The sequence below is a fragment of the Clupea harengus genome, chromosome 15, assembly GCF_900700415.2.
Source record: "Clupea harengus chromosome 15, Ch_v2.0.2, whole genome shotgun sequence".
Classification (NCBI taxonomy): domain Eukaryota; kingdom Metazoa; phylum Chordata; class Actinopteri; order Clupeiformes; family Clupeidae; genus Clupea; species Clupea harengus.
Genome location: NC_045166.1, coordinates 24,205,260 through 24,227,891, shown reverse-complemented (window position 1 = coordinate 24,227,891; position 22,632 = coordinate 24,205,260). Strand labels below are relative to the sequence as shown.

General features: G+C 45.7%; 1 protein-coding gene across 1 annotated transcript in view; it reads left to right on the top strand.

Annotated features, from left to right (window-relative positions):
- The window catches only part of lama2 (laminin, alpha 2), a 102,054-nt gene that overhangs the window by 25,242 nt on the left and 54,180 nt on the right, over nucleotides 1-22,632 (top strand). The window contains 9 exon segments of the mRNA XM_042709885.1: nucleotides 517-630; nucleotides 5,155-5,282; nucleotides 6,427-6,513; nucleotides 13,467-13,543; nucleotides 13,546-13,677; nucleotides 16,804-16,910; nucleotides 17,704-17,955; nucleotides 21,698-21,875; nucleotides 22,426-22,562. Of these exon segments, the coding sequence (XP_042565819.1) occupies nucleotides 517-630; nucleotides 5,155-5,282; nucleotides 6,427-6,513; nucleotides 13,467-13,543; nucleotides 13,546-13,677; nucleotides 16,804-16,910; nucleotides 17,704-17,955; nucleotides 21,698-21,875; nucleotides 22,426-22,562 (1,212 nt within the window).

The following is a 22,632-nucleotide window of genomic DNA, read 5'->3' as shown; positions in this document are numbered from 1 at the left end:
CCCTACTGAGGCAGTAGAAACAATCAATGAGTTTCTTAGAAGTGGAACTCATGTGTAACTTCTCAGCACTTTGTATAGCACAAGTCTAAGGGAAAATGGCACTGAAATTGGTCTTGGCACTGAAATTGGTGATAAGAGTCAAAGATCATAATAAGACATTAGGATTTTCCTTCTTAATCCTCTTACCAGTGGTCTCCGTAAACTTCCTCTTCACAGGGAGCTCTCAATCAGATCTCCACATTTATGGCTTAAATCAAAGCAATTTGTGCCTCCGCGATGAGGCGTCAATTAAATCTCTGTCAGATTAATTACTGATTGCTGAACGGTCTGAAGCTAAAAATAGCCCCGCAATTCTGTGATCTAATCACTCACACAGATACAGAGATGGAAGTGACATGTTTTTTCTGTTTCATCTTACTAATCAACCAACCGAAGCTATTAACCTGTCAAAACACGACAGTTTGTTTTATTTGATGTGTGAGGAAATCATTTGTTCTGTTTTGTGTTTGTTTGCAGGGGTGTTTGTCTGGATACCGAAGAGTTAATGGCACTGTCTTTAAAGGCAGCTGTGAACCCTGTCTCTGCCATAGCCATGCATCTGATTGTCATGGCATCACCGGAGAATGTTTGGTAAGCGAGAACATTGGAATAATAGACTTATTTTCCATTTATATGTCATTGACCTGAATTGACCTCTTTGAACTTAACATTGATTTGTCTTAGTATTCTGCCTAACATAGAGCTGCATATGCCCCCTAAAGGGTTCTGTTTGTTCTTTGAAAAGGGTTCCTTTTGCATGTGAAGAATTTGTTTGTAGGTAGTGGGGTTAAGCTAAATTTATACTACTCCGAGCCCTCTCCGAGCAAACCTCGGAGAGGCTCTCGTACGGGATAGTTAGAAAAATTAGGAGGCGCACGACAGCCACTCCGAGGGGCTCGGAGAGGGCTCGGAGAGAGCGGTTAAAATCGGAGGGGCGTTCCCTGTGTCCGGAGAGGCGTTCCCTGTGTCCGGAGAGGCGTTCCCTGTGTCCGACTCCGTGAAATCGGAGTAGCATAAATTAGGCATTACACAGAACAAAAAAGAGATCTTAAGAGCTGAATGGGCACATGAACCTATAGGAGTGACCTGAGAGGAACCTTAAGAGCTGAATGGGCACATGGGTTCCTATAGGAGTGACCTGAGAGGAACCTTAAGAGCTGAATGGGCACATGGGTTCCTATAGGAGTGACCTGAGAGGAACCTTAAGAGCTGAATGGGCACATGGGTTCCTATAGGAGTGACCTGAGAGGAACCTTAAGAGCTGAATGGGCACATGGGTTCCTATAGGAGTGACCTGAGAGGAACCTTAAGAGCTGAATGGGCACATGGGTTCCTATAGGAGTGACCTGAGAGGAACCTTAAGAGCTGAATGGGCACATGGGTTCCTATAGGAGTGACCTGTAAGAGAGAGTACAGTATACAACAGAAGTGAGTTCACCTCTGCAATATCACGAATGTCAAATGATTCAAAATTGTATCGCCTTGTAGTAATTGTAGTACTGGTAAGTTGAACAGTAGGATATTTGCTCTTAATACAGGCTCCACAGTAGGAACTAGGGCTGAACGATTAATTGCATTTGCGATTTAATCGCGATATGATAGAACGCGATTTTCTAACCGCAACGTTCGCGATTAAAAACATGGTCTAAAAAAAAAAAATAATAATAATTTTTTTTTTTTTTTTTTTTTAAGATGGTACATTTTGCACACAGTGTTTAAAAAGTGCATGCCTTGTGTTTATTCTTACAATGACTTTGTTTAAATTACTTAAATGCACAGTAGCAAAGCCACCGATTTGTTGTTCTTGATTCTGTAATGAGCAGTTAAATACAAATGTAAAATGTGGGAAATAATATTTTACACTAAATGTATCTAATATTGTGTTGGTCATATTTAAATCATACATTACGATTTGTTGGGATTTTTTTTTTTTAAATCGCATATTAAATCGCAATCGCAATATTTGGAGAAAAAATCGCAATTCGATTATTTTCCCAAATCGTTCAGCCCTAGTAGGAACCTTAGTTTATCAGCACTTCGTATGTCCACCTTTATGTTTGATGACAGACTCAACCCTCCTCGGCATGGAGAATACCAGTGTTGCACATTTTTCTTCAGCTGCTCTTTGCTGGAGGGGTTGTGTTGCTCTACCTTTCTCTTTAAAAAATACACCAAAGGTGTTCTCCTGGATTCAAGCCAGGTCATAGTTTTTTTCATCTTTAGAAACTAAACTTGAAACTAGATTTTGGCAGTGTGCTTTGGATGCGTTTTCATGCTGGAATATTCCTCTTCTGCCAAGCTTCTGGAGACTTGGGAGTCATCTTGTCAGCCATTATTTTGGTACATCCACAGGCAGTCATGGTGTCATCTATAAATGTCATCTCCCCAACACCTTTGGTACTCATGCAGCCCCATATCATCACAATCCCCCCCCTGTGCTTTACTGTCGGGACTACGCACTCACTGTGTTACTCCTTGCCAGGTTCAAGTGCACCTCTGAGTCGTGGTACTATGGCTTGTTGTATACCTCCTGCTGCAGCTGTGTCAGTGATCACAGGTGTATGGCCTGTATTTTCAATATAGTCTTTTCTAAAGTATTTGTTTTTGATTGTTCATAAGAGGAGATGCTGTATTTGTCAACTTAAAAAAATGATGCTTAGTTAACTTAATTGACAGGGGATACCATTTGGAATAATTTGGACATTGACGTGATATTGCACAGGGGTGTACTCACTTCTGTTGTTATATGGAGTAACCTAACTTGGTTCTGATGTGTGGAAGAGCCAAAGAGTGGAGATGAGACACAGTTGAGGTGCCGTGGGCTGTTTGTGGATATCGGTAGGGGTGAGTGTTGTGTTTTGTGTTAATGGTGTGGCTCTGTCTGTCATTCTGGCTGAGTGTCCTACTTCCTCTGTCTGTCCACACCTGCTGTCTAGTTTCACCTTACAAGGGTCACAGCTGAGCCTCTCACTCTCTCTCTCTCTCTCTCTCTCTCTCTCTCTCTATCTCTCTCTCTCTCTCTCTCTCTCTCTTTCATTCACTCTCTCTTTCCCTCTGTCTGTGTTTCTTTTTCTCTGTCTCCATCTCGTGCCCCAACGGGACTGATGTTTTGAAGTGGACTGGGGGTAATATTTTGGTGCTAAAGCCAAATCGCTTAGACAGTGAGAAAATGAAAACAGGAAAATGTTCCAGACAACAAATTCTTTGCACCTGTGGTATTTGGCAATAACGTATATATATTTCGAAAGATCCCACTTTCAGGACTTGTTATCCTGTATAATAAATGGAAAAACCATAAATATTACAGATAACAAATGAAAGGAATCAAGCACTTTTATATATGCTGTCCTCACATTAAATACACAGTTGGTTCGCATGTTAAAGTAATAACCTTACAGCAGGCCAGTCTCGCGAACAGCATGTCCGTTTCAGTAACACATTAGACACCTCGGCTCTGTGCTGAGATCAGTCTGACGGTGTGATGGGCAGTAACGTCCCCTCGGGGGCCTCCCTGCCTTGCTGTCCGTCCGAATCTTCTGACAGTCCACATTTCCACTCTATCTCACACACACACACACACACACACACACACACACACACACACACACACACACACACACACTCACACACACACACACACACACACACTCTTTCTCCCTCTCTCTCTTTCACTCTTCCTCGTTCTCGTTCCCGCCTGTCAGGCTTAGCCTGAGGTCAGACGTGTCGGCTCTCGCCAACACACAGCCCCAGCTGCCTACTCTCTCTCTCTCTCTCTCTCTCTCTCTCTCTCTCTCTCTCTTTCTCTTTCTCTCTCTGTCTCTCTCTCTCTCCCTGTGTTTGGTCACGGGGATGACCTTGATCACAGGTCACAGACAGCACGAGTCAGCAGTGCCCCAAACTCAAGCAAGGAGCCATCAGAATCAGTGCCGTCTCCGTGTTGGTCACAGACGCTCTACACTCCGCCGTCTTTGCATCAGCTCTTTCCCTTTCCACACTTGGCCTTTGTGTGTGTGTGTGTGTGTGTGTGTGTGTGTGTAGCGGGCTATCTACAGTTGAGTTCACCAGGTGGAATTGATGGTCAGCCCATAGATTAGTTGTGGGGCATTTAGCAGTAGATTAGGAGAGATAGAGGGGTATTGATTGGGGGGTTATAGATTGGGGATGGCGTCACTGACCTGCCTGTAATATATGCACACACAGAGATGCACACAAGACACAAGACACAAAACTTCTCTCACTCTCACACTCGCTCTCACACACACACACACACACACACACACACACACACACACACACACACACACACACACACACAACAGGTACAAACAGGTGACCAGCCTCCCCCCCCCCCCCCCCCCCCCCACACACACTACTTCCCAAACACATCCACCACCAATTCCTACCTACCCCCCACTCACACACACCCCCACCCCCACCACCACAAACACAGATACAGACACACACACATACACACACTTCCTTTCACTCCATAATCAAGAAATCTTCTTCGTGCAGCTGATTATGCTGAGTGGACATCTGTAATTGACTCAAGAGCGTTTAGGCTTTATTGGGCCTGACGAGGCATGCAGCCTTCAAAAAACAACCCCCCCCCCCCAACCCCCCCCCAACCCCCCTTCATTTCATTAGCCTGCCATCCGCCGCCTCCTGGGCCAACGCCAGCGGGGTAGGAAGAGCGAGGGGTGAGAGAGTAGAGGCAGTGGGGGTGGGAATGCATTACGTTTAATTTGGCAATGCTCTCTGTCTCTCCCAATCACCTGATGAATCATCTTTGTCAGACATTTGGGAAGTGAGGCGCTAGGCAGCGGGCTCGAGTCCGATCAAATCATTTTAATTGAACACTCAGCGTGATGCGCCTTCCATCGTGCGGCAAAACATGGATGTTTATGATCTTATGAAAGAATCAGCGTTACAGTAGAAAGGTAATTATTATTTGCCAGGGCAATATCCGCCGCTAGTAAATGCTAGCAGATGAGGTTTCGGTGAAAACGGCGGGCCCTTTGACTGCGCTTGTGTCAGCACGCATTCCATTTGTCTGGACGCTTTGCTTCACGTGCGCACTCTTTGAGGGGAAGGTATTATGGTTTGTTTTTGCAGGGTTGCCGTGACCACACGACAGGGCCTCATTGTGACACGTGTGCCCCTGGTTACTACGGAGACGCTACCAAGGGAACGCCCAACGACTGCCAACCATGCGCATGTCCACTATTGATCCCCTCCAACAAGTATGTTTCACCTTTTTAAGACATTCTAATTGTAGTTCACTGTCTGACCTCCACAAAATGGATTTCATTCATAAACATGCAGCAACAGTCCCACTCTGGCAACAATACCATAGAACTATCCTATTAAAAGCTGTTATATGTATTGTGTTACAGCTGTAAACAGTTTACATGTTTCACGTGTGATCTTAGGTGAAGCCCAATTCTGTATAGAAGGGTATTATGAGCCCTTGAACGCAATAGAAGGGTGTCATGAGTTGCTCATCAGAAGCGCACTCTGTCATCTTTTCTGGAGCGTTTGCTGGTTCAACGGGTGACTTCACAGTCGGGGCGTAACAATCGCGCCACTGAAGCACTGATAATGGGACGTAATCCTGCACCAGACAGACGAGGCTGGCGTTTGGGGAGGGGGAGGGGGTTGTGGAGGGGTGGGGGTAGCTTCAGCTTTGAGCAGCTGGGCATTCCACCACAAAATGGTTATCTTAAGAAAGGTGGACGCAGATACATACACACTCTCTCACTCTCTCTCTCACACTCTCTCACACTCTCACACAAACACACACACACATACATGCATGCATTCACACGTACGTATACATACACACTCCCGCCTATACACTCCCCTCACACACAAACTCTCTCGCTCTCTCTCTCTCAAAGGCTGTCAGCGTCACCCTGTCCGCCCCATGGTGGATCCAGTGTCGGCGTAAATAGCCTCGGCCAGTCATTCCATTGCAGTGTGGTCAGGAACATAGCCCTCCCCCACCCTCACCCCACGCCCCATTAGCCCTCACCCACTGCCCCACTACCCCCACCCACACCCCCCAGTCTCCCCTTTCCCGCCCAGCTGAGGTGCTCTATCTTTGGGACCAGTGAGGAACCACCATTGGCCTCCTCCTCCTCCTCCTCCTGCTCTCTCTCTCTCTCTCTCTCTCTCTCTCTCTCTCTCTCTCGCTCTCTCTCTCTCTCTCTCTCTCTCGCTCTCTCTCTGTTCTCCCTGCTGAGGCCCTGCCAGTCAGTTCAGAGATGACGTGAAGAGCGCGAGGGACGCAAGGATGACGGGACTGATGCTTTTCTCACCCTGTTTCGCTCTATTTGTTTTTGCTTGTCTTTTTCTGTCGCCCGCTGCTGCCCAAAAACGCCACAGCTTCAGTCCGACTTGCCACTTGGACCGCGGGGGGAAGCTGGTGTGTGATCAGTGCCAGCTGGGATACGCTGGAGCTCAATGCAACAGGTGAGTGAACCAGAGTCTCAGTGAGGCCTCCTTACCAGCTTAAGCCATAGAAATAGCGTGTTTGTATGTGTATATATATGTATTCGTGTGCGTTTGTGTATATATATAATGTTTGTATGTATGTATGTATCCATCCGTCTGTCTGTATGTGTGTCTTGTCTGTCTGACTGTCAATGTATCTGTCTATCTGTCTATCTATGTATCTGTCCATATGTCTGTCTGTCTGTCTTTCTGTCTGTCTGTCTTTCTGTCTATCTGTCTATCTATCTGACTGTCCTGGAGAAACACATTTCAACAAAGTGCAGTGGCAGACAGGGAAAGGAGATGCACATATAATATTTTACCCCTCTGTAAAATAGTTGGCCCCTTCCAGTTAGCAGTACCTCCTAAAGGATTCTTTCTGAAACATGATTTATTTGCTAATGTTCCGAAGACTGATGTGGAGTCTGTTTTCACTGTTTTACTTTCATACTTTGCACTTTGTAGTGTCTAAGTCAAATTCAGAAGGCCTTGGATTATCAGAGACACCTTGAAATGTTGTACTGCAATTTTAAACAGTTTTAAACATTTAGAAACAAGGATAAGAAACAGTTTGGCATATCTAAGCAAAGTTTGGGCAAAATGGCTTTTCTTTTCTTTCTTGTTGAAGCACAAAGACTTAGTCAGGCGAGGTGTTGATTTGCTGAGTGAGTGGGATGAGTAATTGCTTAGTTCAGGTTCCTTGTATAGACTGTTCTTTCTTTTTTAAGTGTTGATATTGTCATTATTTGTGTGTGTGTGTGTGTGTGTGTGTGAGAGTGTGAGTGTTATGGTCACGTTGGTCACTGTCATTCGCGTGTGTCATAGTCAGTGCTGCTATGTGTGTGTTATGCTCACATTAGCAGGCTGTGTGTCGTGTGATGGCAGCCTGCACTGTGCCTGGCTGTAAACCCCCTCGCAACGGCGTGTCCTTTCTTCCTTGTGTGCCTTTTTTGGCGAGATAAATGGAACGAATCGCTTGAGATTGAGAGTGAGGCCACCGGTCGATTCTCCGAAGATTAACCCCAAATTAGGTTTAATTGAATGTAATTATAAGCGGATCTCTCTCGCATCGAGCGGCCACGTTGTTATTGGCAGCGCATCATTGATTGGCGGAACTCTCAGCGGCAACCAGAACGTCTCCGATAAGGGACCCGCCGCATTCTCGTGACCCGTGGCCCATTCTTCATGCGTGTCACGGGGGGCCCACCGCCTCTCTGCGGTTTGTCACCACAGGGTCACCGCAAAATTGAGTCCGGCGCTGTAGCCATATGGCAGAGTAGGCTCACTCCTGAAGTACTCTGATGATAAAAGACTCTGAACTTTTAACTGAGGCTACAGTGTGTGCAGCACAGTCCCATGCCCACCAGACACACACACACACACACACACACACACACACACACACATACACACACACACACACACACACACACATTTCCATTCCACACCTCTCCTGTTTGTAAGCAGAGGAAAACAAAAGCCTGTCTCAGAGGATGTTACCCAAAAGATTGATTGCCTCGCAGTTACTGTCGCACTTTTTGTTTTGGTCGCGCTACTGTCTTCGTCATCTAGGTCCCTGAACTTCATTAGTGTCAAAGACAAATCAGTTTCTTTGTGTTTTTATTTTTTATTTTTTTTGCATTTTTAGTTTCGTTTTTGTATTCTTCGCCGCGCCGCTTGAAAAACGAAGAGTGAGCTTCAGTTAATATGGTAGGCAGGGGTGTACAGAGCGGTGCACAGGGGGGAGAGAGAGAGAGAGAGAGAGCGATAGGAAGAAGAAAAAAAAAGAGAAAGAGCGAGAGAAAGGGAGAGAGACAGAAGGGACAGAGCGAGAGAAAGAGACATCAATGCCAGTACTCTATTTACGCCACTGGAGCCGGAGCCGGAGCCGGGCACCAACATAAATAAGAGCCACCAGGGGGGAGCGAGGGTGCCCCTGGCTGTGACCCACGCCCCCACAGACAGATGGAGACGGGCTGCTGCAGGCATTTGTGCCCTCCCCACGGTGGCACAGGGGCTGGCAGCCACCTCCCCTCCTATACTGGTTCTCCAGACAGAGAGAGAAAAAGAGAGAGGGGAGGGAGAGAGACATAAATGAAAGAGTGAGAGAGGGAGGGAGAGAGAGAGAGAGAGTGAAGGGGGGGGGGGTAGACAGAAAGAGAGAGGGAGGTAGGGGAAGGGAGACACAGATATAATGAGAGAAAGACAGAGTGAGGGAGGGGAAAACAGACAGAGAAGGAGAGGGGGAGAAAGGAAAGGAAAGGAGGAGAAGAGAGAGATGCAGGCAGACAGAAACACCAAGAGAGAGAGAGAGAGAAAGCAAGAGTGGGGGAGGGGAAGAGAGGGAGAGAAACAGACAGAGACAGAGAGAGAGAACGAGTGCAGAGCTCTAAGGATGAGCCCAGGATGGCAGCCCATTTTGGGGACAAAATGGGACCCATCCATCACTACCTCTCCTGAGACCCCTGTGAATGAGACTGTTAAGGGCATCACTGATACACACTCGCACACACACACGCACATATACACTACACACTACACACTACACATTACCCACTACACATACACTCACACATTACACACTCACACATGCATACAGATACATATATTGTACACACTCAGATACACACACACACACACTCACACACACAGAGGCCTGCTCCCTCGAGCTGTGTCGTGTGGGGGTCGAGAGTGCGGTGCGTGTGTGTGTGTGTGTCTGGTGTGTGTGGCTGGCACTGCCTCGCCTTGCTGATCAGTAATAAACTCACAACGGGCTGGCACCGCACCAGCGAAAGACTGGCAGCCGCCCAGTGCCAGTCCCTTGGCAGGTCAGCGTACGAAAGGGGAACTGCAAAAATAGAAACTGATCACTGTCATACGTATATAATGTAGTGCTTTTCATTGTTGGATTCTTAAGGGACATATTTTACACCAGTTTACTTCATAAATGTCGACTCGTAGTTACAATACATCAATACATCAGGAAGGTTCACTGATACTATTATATACACATAATGATACTGATATCTAGTCCATTATATGAACTAGAGGTAGTGATTGAAACAGGTTTTAGAGACGGGAACAGGCAACTTGCTTTGCTTCTGCGATCCGAATCTGTTGCCCACCACAAGATGAATAATCGACTTGCAAAACAGCAGAACACCGTTCCAAAATCTGTTGGGGCATATGGTGTACAAAAGCTCTCTCCACAGTGGTTTAATATCCCACCGCTCTTCAGGGACAAACAAGTAGAGACAGGTAGAGAGGATCCTCCCACATTAAATGACCACTGGTTGTCGTGTGTGGGCAGTGGAAGAGTAGTCGTGAGCGTGACACACTCACCACACCCTGGGCTATCGACCGATGGAGGAGTGCAGACATTGTGACCTGTGATCTGGACGAATAAAAGTGCAACAAAAAAAGGCTCAGAAGCTACGAGCTAGCACCTGCTTCACAGTAAAACATGTTCGCTGTCGAAGAACAGCGAGACCCTGTCAAAGAAGCTGTTGTTTGCCTTCGTTTCATATTTATTTATCTATTCGTTTTGAAGAGAGCCACACTTGACGTGGGGCTTTCAACCCCCCACTTGCTTGCAGAGCCGCTGCATCAGCTGTCAGTACAGGATCGCTGAAAAGAGGAGTTTGTGTTTTGTTTGGCCGCCAGTTCGCAATGTCAACACATGCTATCTCAAGCGCTGGCCTGGGCTCCGTGGCCAGAGCCAGGCCAAGGTGGGTCTTAAACGTTTCCTGTTTTTACCACGGCAGGGAGGATGTGCTCGATACTGCGTGTATTTATAGCCCTGGCCAGACCCGGACACCTGGCCCCGGCCATCAGTGTTTACCGGAGACCTTTTCCCTTCCCGTCCGCATCTGGGAGCGCATAGCAGCCTGGAGTGAGTTAATGAGGGCATAAATACCAGCGAAGGCAGGCGGCACCAGGGGCAAGAATAGTCCCTCCTCAGACACCATTTCAGGAAGTGGAACAAGGCCCAAAATGTCAGGGCTGTCTGCTTCAGAGAGAAATAGGGTGTGGTGAGGAGGTGTCTGTGTGTTGGGGGGGGGCCATTCTCAAGATGGGACCAGGCCAATTTGGTTTCGGTTAATGACACACTGATGACTGCAACTGATGACAGTCCCAGTCAGTTTGCAGCACAGGTTGTCCACATTATATCTTCAAAGCAGCCTCTACTGGAAATAGCTTTGAGTATTTTCAGAGCAACTGATTTTTTAAAAGCGATCGTCGAATACTTTGAAGTTCTCGGAGCCGAGTTGAATGGTTGGATTGGTGTAGTTCAGGCAAGAGCAACCACATTCTCAACAGCATATGGTCTTTCAAGTCAAATAGCTGTCAGTATCTCGTGTATGTTCTCTTTATATCAACTCAAGCTAAAAACCGCCATCCCTGTTTAGCCTCTGTGTGATTTCCCTGGTCTTTGTACCCTCTGCACCAAATCCTACTCCTTGATACACCTACGCTTCTCCTCACTGCGTCCCTCCTGCGGGAAGATTAAGGATGCAGTGTTGTCAGGTAACGAAAATCGTTATCTCTGAAAGATGCAGATGAGTCTGAGTGAAGCATGCCAGCAACTGAAAAGCATTCTGGGTATTAACCTCCGAAGGTGGCCCGCTCTCCGTCTACCCCCCGCCGGGGCTCAGCGTCTCAGGCCTCCATGCGCAATCAGCCGTGTTTTTTTTATTTTCCTCTTCTTCTCCTCTCTATCTTTTCTTTTTGAGTCGTCCATTCCGCTACCCTGCGGGACGCTAAGGGACACTGACATCCTATTTAGGCGCGACTTGTGCTTGGCCGATGATGTCTGTATTATCCACATCTTGCACTCTCCAAGGTACCCCCCCCCCCCACCACCACCACCACACCAACCCCCTGCTCGCTCCACGGCCTCAAAAACGAAAATTACAGACACGTCCTCACACGCTGTTCCACGCCACCAACTCGCCTCGTCGCCTTAGACAGTCAGAAGCAATAACCCATCCAATTAATAAAGTCTCCAGCGACCGGGGGAATCTGCTCGGTGTGATGCAGTATGATTACCTTCTTCCCCCCAACCCCGTTTTGCTCCCCCCTCTTTGCTATCATGCAGATAGAGGGAACGAAAGGGAGATAAGGCTGGTAGGAGCTGTTTTTTACAAGCGCGCAGTCGATGGAAATGTATATCTTTATCAGCCGGCGAACATGTCTCATTTCGTGGGAGATATATTGCCGAGGAGCAGGCCAGTGCAGATAAGAGCTTAGGAGTTAGAAGCACAGAGGGAAAGGAGGAGGAGGAGGGGAGGAAGGGAGGGAGGGAGAGGGAGAGAGAGAGAAAAGAGAGATATTGTCTGTGTGTCTTTACATGCTTGGTCTTGCTCCAGATTGCTTCACTTTGTTTAGATAGGAGTTGATACTGAAACTGTAAGTGTCTGTCTCTGTTCCCCACTCTCTCTCAGCTCTTGTTTGCCTTTGTTTCTCTCTCTCTTTCTCTCTCTCTCTCTCTCTCTCTCTCTCTCTCTCTCACACTCACTCTCTTTCTCTCTGTCTCCCTCACTCTCTCTCTCCCATTTCCACCCTGTACTCTAAATGCATAAAGGAAGTGTTCATGTATAAAACAAGGGATTGTTTTCCTGGCGGCGAGGCTGTTGTACAAACACACTGGCACATGGCTGGTTTGCATTTGTGCCGTTGGAGGGCATGGAGGTACTGTAGGGGGTCACAGTAACTGTGTGTCAGAAAGGAACACGAGCTCAGTGCTATCCATATGCTGTTTACACACATTGTAAAAGCCCTCAGCAAACAGCCTAACAGTGCTTAGCTGGTTGGTACTTACAAGTCACTATTTATATTAAAACAATTATCTGAATTGGCAAGCAATGGACTAACATATGCAATCACTAAGAACATTACTGACTGTATGACAAAGGAAATGGCTAAACTACAAGCTTTGCTAGCTTTATCCTGTTAGGGGCAAGTCAGTAGCCAGTGCTCTTAATAAGGTTTTTTTTTTTATTAACTTTTTAGCCATATATTGTACATTCGCCAGCCATAACCAAATCTCCTGATTAACCCAGTGCTCTGAGATTGTTTTGTTAGCTGCAGTAAAGCCACAGAAAAGGTTTCTTGTTTTAATCAGTGTAAATGTCAATGCAGTGTCATCATTAAACAAACATAAACAGGGATCTGGTAGAATTGTGACCCTGAGTAGCTTCCCCATAATATTACACACAGGAGTCCATAAAGTGTTAACTATAGCACATTCCCACAACATATGAAGTACTGTTCCCATGGAGGGATTTGAACACAAAGTGCAATTAGGGCTTGAAATGATTTCCTTTCTGTAAAGTTTATAAGGAGTGGCATAGAATATATGAATTATCTTAAAATTGACCAACTGCTGGCTCAAATTTCGAGACATATCATTTAGATTTGACCAAATTCTTTGCCCGTCTAGATGAAAGACAGCTTTACTTAACTCTCTGTTCCAGATACTTTCAACTGGTAATGTTTTACACCTTGCACTTATCAGAGAGTTGTACATTTTTGTAACTTAATCCAGTTTCACATTGGGTGGGTTTGCATTTTAGCCTTCAATAATGACCGCAATCTTAAATAATAAAAAAGTGAATAGTCTGGGAGGTCAAACATTTGCTGTGAATAAGAATCTTTTTGTGAACATTTCATTGTTGTTCATTGTAAATGTGGATGTAGAGCAATTTCAATACTCGGCCGTGAAAATGAATTGCTTTCGTTTTCAAGTGGGTCCCGTCTACTGCACCTTAACTCCAGTCTTTCTAAGAGGCTTCCTAATAACATAGTAAAATGGACACACAGTAGTTCTTACAGTGTACAATAAGCTTCCAATCCATTCCGTTTGAATGTCATCCGACAGAGTGGCCTTGACTCCGACTAACCCTGTCGTTTGTCCCCCCTGCTGTCCCTAGCTGTGCTAACGGCTACTTTGGGCAGCCCGGTGTGCCGGGTGGGTCGTGTCAGCCATGTGAGTGTAACGGGAACCTGGACCCACGGCGCCCCGCAGCTGTGACCCGGTGACAGGAGCCTGCTTGAAGTGCCTGGAGGGCTACGGGGGCGCGACCTGCGAGACCTGCGATGACGGCTTTTACGGAGATGCCATCACACTGAAAAACTGCCAGCGTAAGTAAGGGTGTGGTGTGAGAGAGTGTGTGTGTGTGTGTGTGTGTGTGTGTGTGTGTGTGTGTGTGTGTGTGTGTGTGTGTGTGTGTGTGTGTGTGTGTGTGTGTGTGTGTGTGTGTGTGTGGAGGGGTTAAGAGAATGGTCAGGTGAGGCAAGAAAGAAAGTGTGGAAGTGAGAATTAATGGGTTGTTTGTTTCTGTTTTTAGACATTGAGCATGAGAAACATTTTGAAGTAAATTCTTCAGAGTTGTTTATGGTAAACTCTTTGAACTATTACTTTTTCACCTAAAAAAAAAAACATTAATAATATTCAGCCTGGAAAGGTTCAGGTTTGTGTGTCAGTTCGGATTTGGCACAATTCTCAACTGGTATATGTCAGGGATAATTTTGGTCAACTGTGAATCCCGCACACCTGTGTGTGTGTGTGTGTGTGTGTGTGTGTGTGTGTGTGTGTGTGTGTGTGTGTGTGTGTGTGTGTGTGTGTGTGTGGGTGACAAGATGGCCCCACAAAAGGTGTGTGTAGACCTCAGTCTTCAATTCCAACCCTGCACCAGCTGACCAGCTGTCAATCAGAGCAAGACTTCAGGGGTGAAAGGATCCTTGGCTTTCCTTGGCATACTTGGAATTTGATCAGCGTTGACATACTTGACATCTTCAGGTGCATCGACTGCACCAAATAGTCTACAGTTTGTTCTCAGAATAAAAAAGGCCATGTAAAGGATAACATTTCAATCTAATTAAAATCAAATACCATAATTACCTGAGAAGAACCTAATATGCTGTCGCTTAATAAGCTTAAGATCATTCTTTAGCATTACCACACTGTGCATAGGCCATCCTATTGGGGAAAGGAGGCAAAGTAGCCTACTAAGAAAACCCAGGTTTCCATCCAAAAACTTTGATTTCCATAGAAGATTGAGCTGACCTCTCCTGCTCCCATAAACCACATTACAGCAGGTGCCATAATGTCTGCTGAAACATTTCAGCAAAGACGTAAGCCATCATTTTTATTTCATTTTTTGTATTTCAGTCCCTAGCTCAATACATTTTCCAGAATAGACATGAGGTATAGGCTATATTGATCTTGACAAAAAATAACCTTAGCTTGCCATGAAATCTAAGTGAGCAAAACACTACATTTTTTTACAGGCTCAAAATCACATACCCTGATTAACAATTGAACAGTTAGTTCAAAGGGATAGGCCAGGGGATTTTAAAACCTGTTCGACAAGCTACAATTATGTGTCAATTCATTTTATTGTTTTGAACAAATGCACTGCAGTTCATTTAATTGTGAAAGTGCTCCAGGCAAACACTATCCACAACCCACAGCCATATTGCCATCTTCTTACATTATAACCTCATCTGACTCATTCGTTTTCATTCGTTTTCATTAAGGGATTACTCGACAATATTGATCGGCTTTAACCAAACGAATTATCTTTTTTCACTAATTATTACTGCCTGGTCCTGCCCACTTAGTACTACCTTTGACCATATCTTTACCTCTCGCTATCTTTTTTTGTGCAACAGTGCACGTACACTACCATTTCCACACTCGAACCAGGACCCTTATTTCATTTAATTTAATAGCAGACTTCTTCCTTAAGCTGAATAGTTATACCAAGATATAGATAATTCCCTAAACGCCAATCAGTAACGAGGCAATTATATTCTGTTCTACCTTTTTTAGCATTGTCTAATCAAAAAACAGTAGTCATTATTACTCTTATAATTAAAAGTGAAAATATTTATAATACTGTAGATCCTAAACAAGTTTTTCAGATTTGTATTCAACCTTTGTGTCAATGTAATCTTTATTTTCGTCGGCCTGTTATTTTTTATTTGCAGAAACGACACACTGCGTTTGAATCCCCACTAATTCATCAAATGCATCAGTGCCCAATTGGCTCAAACCGACCCTAACCATTATAAAGTGCTGCGCTCTGTTATTACTAAACACTCCCGGTGCTTTTTGGCGCGTGCTCCGTGGCTTTGCCAAGGGTCATGAGTGGCTCAATCCAATCAGCTCTCTTCCGCAGCCTCTAAATGACTCAATCCCAAATAGTCCCCCCGGGCTGGCTGTGGTCACTTTCTTGTGTCTGCGTCCTGCCCTCCTCCTAACCGGGGGGTGGGGGGAGAGCAGCACCAAAGATGAAGTGGGGGGCAGGCCGCATGTCCGCAGCAGTCTAATTGAGTGCTCCGCGGTGATTGAAGCACCTCGCTTTGAGGGCCGGCTTGCTCTCACGCTCTCTCTCTCTCTCTTTTTCAATCAGTGGAGAGATGGAATAATCAACATTTGGGTTTTGGCGGTGCGGCAGTGTGTGGCTGTGTGTGTGTCTGTGGGGGGGGGGGGGGGGATTTGCAAATGGCACGCAGAGGTGCTTAGGGCCTAGTGGAGAATGTGGAAATGTAATAAGCAGTTCCGGCACTCTCCAATAACCTGACCTTATGCATTGCCATTGACACCCTAAATGTGCCGCCGTTAATAATGCACCAAGCCTTGAGTATAGTCGCGCATATTAACAACCTTTGTCTCTGGTTCGACTTAATCTAAATTTCAAAAGATGGCTCGGAACGAGTAAAAAAAATTGGGAACGGGCTTCAAATCGGACAGAATACACGCCTTCCAGAACCGCTGGATTTAGCAATGCTAAAAACATTGGGAGCAGATGCACCCTCCAACTCTACCCTGCCGGTTGCCATCTGTGTTCCCACCATTCGCTCTGGCTTTTAAAAAAAGGAACAATGAAAGTGTTTGACTCCACCATCAGGAAGTTGTCGGCGGCAAGTTGTTGTTTCGGCTCTACCCGCCGAGGCCGCTGGCTTGTCAGTTTGCCTTGTCTGTCACACTGACCATGGCACTCTGAGTTATGAGTAGTTGTTATGAGAAATGTTTTTGGTGAAAGTTAATTAATGAATTTACCACTCACTAATCTCACGTTTCTCTCCCGCTCACCTCTCGCTCTCCCTTTTCTGTTTCTCTATTCTCAATTTTTCTCTTCCATCTTCTTCTATCTGTCTTTCTCCGTCTCTCCTCTGCTCCTTCTCTCCTCTCCTCACATGTCTCTCTCTGTCTCTCTCATCCTAATGTATTTGTCTCCCCCTGTCCCTTCCTCCTTGCAGCTTGTCAGTGCCACCCTAATGCGTCTCGGTCGGAGGTGTGTGATAAGGAGACAGGCCAGTGCCAGTGCAAACAGCATGTGGTGGGACGCAAGTGCGATGAATGCATGGTGAGTCGAGCCTCTAATTGAATTAGCTAATTAGTACAGACTAGGAGGGGGCCAACTCTAGTTATGCTGTAGTATATGCAGATGAGGTAGCACAATAATGATACTGCTACTAGAAGCAATTCTAGCAGCAGCAGTCATACTAGTAGTAGTATTAGTAGTATTAGTATTAGTAGTAGTAGTAGTAGCAGTAGTAGTAGTAGTGGTAGTAGTAGTAATAGTGCTAGTAGCAGAAATTTAAGCAGACATATTAGCGTGGATATGCTAGTAGCAGCATTACTCACAATTTAAACAAAGGTATACATTTAAAAATGGAGCAACAGCCGTCATGGTTGTAGCATTTTGGCACCAACCGTTATTGTAGCAGCAGTCACAGCAGTAGACACAGTGGCGTTAAAATGCAGCATTGTTATATGGGTTCGGTTTAATCATACAGTTATTGCCATGTCTGTTAAAAAAACATTTCACGAGTTTGTGTGCTGTTTTATGGCGCTATAAAGTGCAGTTTCACATTAGATTAAATACCCTAACATCCATCACATTAAAAATCACAAACTCTACAACACACGAACAGCTGATACTGATCATCTGTTCTCTTAAAGTGTCTTTAATTGCACAGATTACAGCACAGCTCAAAGTGGGACACAAAAGGTGTGTTGACACAGTGCATTTTATTCTCCGTCACATCAACTCTACCACCATGAAGAAGCTGACTGAATGAATGTATTTACATATACGATATATATATACTATATGTGCAAATGGAGTCATCGACATGTGTGTGTTTGGCGTGAAGCCCAACTACTGGTGGGACGCGGAGCGTCGGCAGTGCCGCCCGTGCGGCTGCAACCGGCGGGGCGCCATGTCGCAGCGCTGCGACTCCGAAGGCCGCTGCATTTGCCGGCCGGGCTTCGTGGGGCACAGCTGCGACGTGGCCCGGCCCGAGAGGAGGGAGACCCAGCGGCCCGTGCCGCAGGTGCCCATCGAGCGCTGGACCTCTACCAGGGGCCGAGGGGGCTGCCCCAGAGGAGCGTACCGCCCCGTGGGGGTAAAGGAAACTGCACAGGGCATGAGTGTGTGCCGTGGCGTGGCGTGGCGTGGCGTGGTGTGGTAGTTTGGGAATTTGGAGAGCTCCTCCGGTGTTGTTTTTGGAAAAAACTGGTGTTGCATTGGTGCGTAGTACCACAAACATGGTAGCTTGATGATTCAAATGAGTGTTTGTGTGTGTGTGTGTGTGTGTGTATGTGTGTATGTTTGTGTGTGTGTGTGTGTTCTGGGTCTGTTGACCATGAGCCTGGTGTGGTTTGCCCAATGCTGCTTCAGACACTTTATTTTTGGGGATGTTGGGGAGATTTTGCTGCATGTGTGTTTTGTTTGTTTCCTTTTCTGTTGTGTTTTTGACAAATGCAGTGCATGGTGTGTATTAGCCATCAGTGTGGACGTGGTAATACACAGAGATGTGAGAAGGTTTGTCTGTAAGTGTCTGGTTGGGAAACACTTTGCCCTGTTTGAGTAGATCTGCAGTGGTCGGAGGAACAGACTCACAGCAGGGTGACACGGCTGGTGCTGGCGCTGGTCTTTGAGTGGCAGCCGAGGAAACACTAATCTCGATTTTGCGATGAAGGCCTTTTTTCACATCGTTAAAAGAAAAACAACACTCGATAATTAATCAAATTAATTCTATTTACAGCCCAGACCATGAATTCACTTTTGCCTCTCCATTCATTGCCCTCCAATTAGTGCTATAGATCATCAGGAACCCTGGCAACCATGCCAACATGATAGTGAATCCAGATTTTGACTTTGGATTACGTATGGTTGTGTCATCCAAAACTGAAAGAATCAGACAGGGAGGGGTAGGAAATGGGTAAAGTGAAGTGATCACCTCCCATATCTTCTTCTGAACCTTTGCTCAGAGCTCCATTTTCTTTTGAGTTGCCAGTATGAAAAGATGAATAGAGGAGGTCTGATCAGGTGATTTGCCAAGGCTTTATAACTCCCATTTTCGTAGATGTGATCAATCGTTTGTATAAATGATTAAACACGCATTCATTCTCCATCCTATCCCATCCATTTTCTCCACTTCTCCGTCCTTCGGATAGCTGTTGTTTGAGTGGCCGTTAATGAAAACAATTGACCAAAACTACATCTCTCCGTCTCTAAAGCCCTTTTCCCTAGAGATGATGTTCTCAGGGATATTAACGGAAAGATTGAAAAGGAAAGGAAGGATAGAGAGCGGAAGTGGAGCCACATTTAGCCTCCATCTTAAAGCACTCCTCCAGACCTTCAGCCAGAAGCTCCTTAATGTCTCTCTGAAGGTCTTTTTTTCAGGAGTGGTGGTTGTTTCCGAACAATAGGTAAAATAGTACGACCGTCTGTAGCAGTTCCCTCTTTCTGCCAAACTCTACTCCCCTGCTGAGTAATTTCATGCCTTACAGAACTAGTGTGGACCACAGAGAAGCTTTTTAACGAATTGCCCATTGCTCTCTGTAGAGCCAAAGGTAGCACACAACAGTGGAAGTGACATAGGGACCTCGACATGGTCTTCCTGTCAGTGTGCAATTCACGTGCTGTGTAGAAACTGTGGACTTTGAGTCCTGTTTACCTGTTAGTAGCTGTCACTCACCTGTGTGCATCATGACAGCTGTTTTTGGCGTGTGTTCATTACCTCAAGGGGTATGAGAGGGAACATGGTTTAAGAAAGAGGAGAGGATGTATGACAAAAGATTAGTGAGGAACATTGAGATGCGGGAATTCATTTCAGAGGAAGGAGAGTTGCAAGAACATTGAGATGCAGGAATTCATTTCAGAGGAAAGAGTGTCACAAGGTAATGGAGGAGAGATAGAGAGCAAGCCAAGGTGGAGAAAGATTGAAAGAGAGGTGCAGGAAGATTGAATGAGACAGAGGGAAATGAAGAGTTTGTGAGCGAAGAGTGGATAGAGTGATTGAAGTTTCTAGGCAATGAAAAGAACATAGGAAGGGAAGGAAGGGAAGAGGAACCCAGATAGTGAGCATCTATCGGCCCACTGGGGGATTTTGGTCGGCACCCTACTGGTGGACTGCCACTTCTGGTCCGATCTCGGACCAGCATCGTCTTTAGTTTAACTGGCCGTGGATATCAAGAAAACAACATAAAATTGAATTTTGTGGAATTTCTGAATCATATCCTTGGCACAATATCATCTGCTAAACAGAAGTAGTTTGTGACACTAGAAGGCTGCCAAGGTGATACATGACTTTATGACTGTACACACTATGGCAACATCTATTTAACAATTTAATGAAGAAATGAATGAAGAAAACAAATGTTTTTTAAGCACCAGTGGACCAGCCAAAAACCGAAGAGCAAAAAGCCAGTGGACCGCCAGAACTTTTTTTTTTGGTCTTTTGCTCTCTGGGAAAGAATGGAAGAAATGAAAGAAGGGATGGTAAGAATAGTATAGCTATGCTATTCCCCACGCTACACGCTGAGGCTTTTCTCATAAACTATGTTTATAAGGCCAAACTGAATTTTTGGACTCTACCCGACTTTGAAGCAGACTCAATGTTATCTAACAGAATCAAGTGGTGTGCTGTTTATATACTCCCCAAATGTCAGCCTTTGTAGAAAAGGGAACAAGTTAAGGCTTGTGTGCATTAACTGGAGTCTGGGAACCAAGTGATTTACAGTATATACATGACCTAACATTTGAAACATGTGTTTTAATTCCTGTAAAGATGATTTTAATATTTTACTGAGCTAATTCAACTGCAGTCTATTCAACTAGTAAGCCTCATATGTCATTTTCTGTTGGCTCTGCCATCACATAGATAGTTCTCGAGAATGTCTTTTCTTGACTCTGACAGCTAAAATGGGCATGGCATTGTTCACCACGTCACATAGCGAGGAGATGTTTAATCTCAAACAAACTTTTTGATTTTCGCTTTGCTTCAAAGCACATTTTGTTTGGGCGTTTGGGGTTTGATGGGTTTTAGAAACGTCTTGTCACGTGGGAAGTTGTTTGTGCTGGTATGGGCATGTGTGTGGTTTAATGTGCAAGCTCGCCGTGCTGACCTCTCGTCTCAGTTTGTTTTTAATGTCTTCCTTTGGAGAGCAATTAGCCTGATTAATCGATGGCACTCACCCCCCACATATCAAAGAGACTAGTGCAGCTAACAAACGCACGACTTCATTAGCAAGGACTGAGTGTATTCTGTCATGTTCTGTTGGTTTGTCTAACAACTCCGGGATGGCAGGTGACTTTGTCTAATAATCCGCACCCTTTCAGAAAGTTACCTCGGCGTTTGTTTCTGTTTGGGAACTCATTTTCATAGCAAGAATTGTCAGATGGTTCTATGTTCAGTCCCATATGTGTGTAGTTCCACATGGTTCTTAAGAGTTTTACTGCAGACTTCAGGCTCAGTGCAAAGCGTCCTCTAGAGAATGAGAAATGCTTCCATCTGAGGGGTATTTGAATGAGAAGGATTATTGAGATTAGCCTTATCTAAAACCTGAAACAGCACATTTTCCTTAAGTCAGCACCTTCGTCCGGCAATATCTGGCTAACTCAGAAATCACGCCTGGTGAAATACCACCCCTGGAGCTTAAAGCACTTCAGTGATTCCAAATCCTTGAACAATATACTATCCCCAAGAGGGATCATATATATCGGACTCAAGGACCATGCTGGGTTGAACCGTTTGGGAAACCTGAAAGTTCCCCAACAGAAATGCTTCAAGCAGGACTCTTATTGTGATGAGTGTTCTGTTCTGACGGCACAGTGACCCCCTCCATCATTCTCTCTCTCAGCCGGAGACCCACCCCGACTCAGGCCGAGGCTGCGTGCCGTGCCACTGCAACTCCTTCGGCTCCAAGTCATTCGACTGTGACGAGGGCGGCCAGTGCCGCTGCCAGCCCGGCGTGAACGGCCAGAAGTGCGACCGCTGCAAGCCGGGTCACTTCAACTTCCAGGAGGGCGGCTGCACACGTGAGGCCACAAGCGTTTAGTCGTATCTTTCCTCCATGCATGTGTGCTTACAGTAACACATTCCTGCACGCACACACACATACCACACACAACACACAACACACACACCCACACACACACACACGCCACATACAACACTCAAATAGCAGGCACTTAGAAGTTTCCGAATATACATACCAGACACACTGTCTGTGCTCATAAACACAATTCTCTACTGGACAGAAGGTAATGTGAGATTTGACTGTGTAAGCAAAAAATATGTATTATATTCTATAAGCCTATTTCATTCTATTCACACAGTAAATGGGAAACATCTTGTGACCTTTTGCCACTGATTTGAGTCCAACGTACAGTTATGTGCAGTATATCATTTGAGTCCAGCATTGAGACTCCTGAGGTGTAACTCTGTCCAGTGTTAGCTGGGTTACACTGCATGGTGCTGTGGGTGTGATCTGGGTATGTCCCGTCATCTCTCTCTCTCTCTCTCTCTCTCTCTCTCTCTCTCTCTCTCTCTCTCTCTCTCTCTCTCCCTCTCTCTCTCTCCTACCAGCATGCCAGTGTTCCCATGTGGGAAATAACTGTGATGCCAACACAGGGCAGTGCATCTGCCCACCCAACACCGTGGGGGAGCGCTGTGACAAGTGCGCCCCCAACAACTGGGGCCATGACATCAACACCGGCTGTAAGGTACAAGGGCCTTCACTCTTTTACACATGTCTCTATGCATTTTGTCTTGCCTTAGCTCTGATTTCCTTTA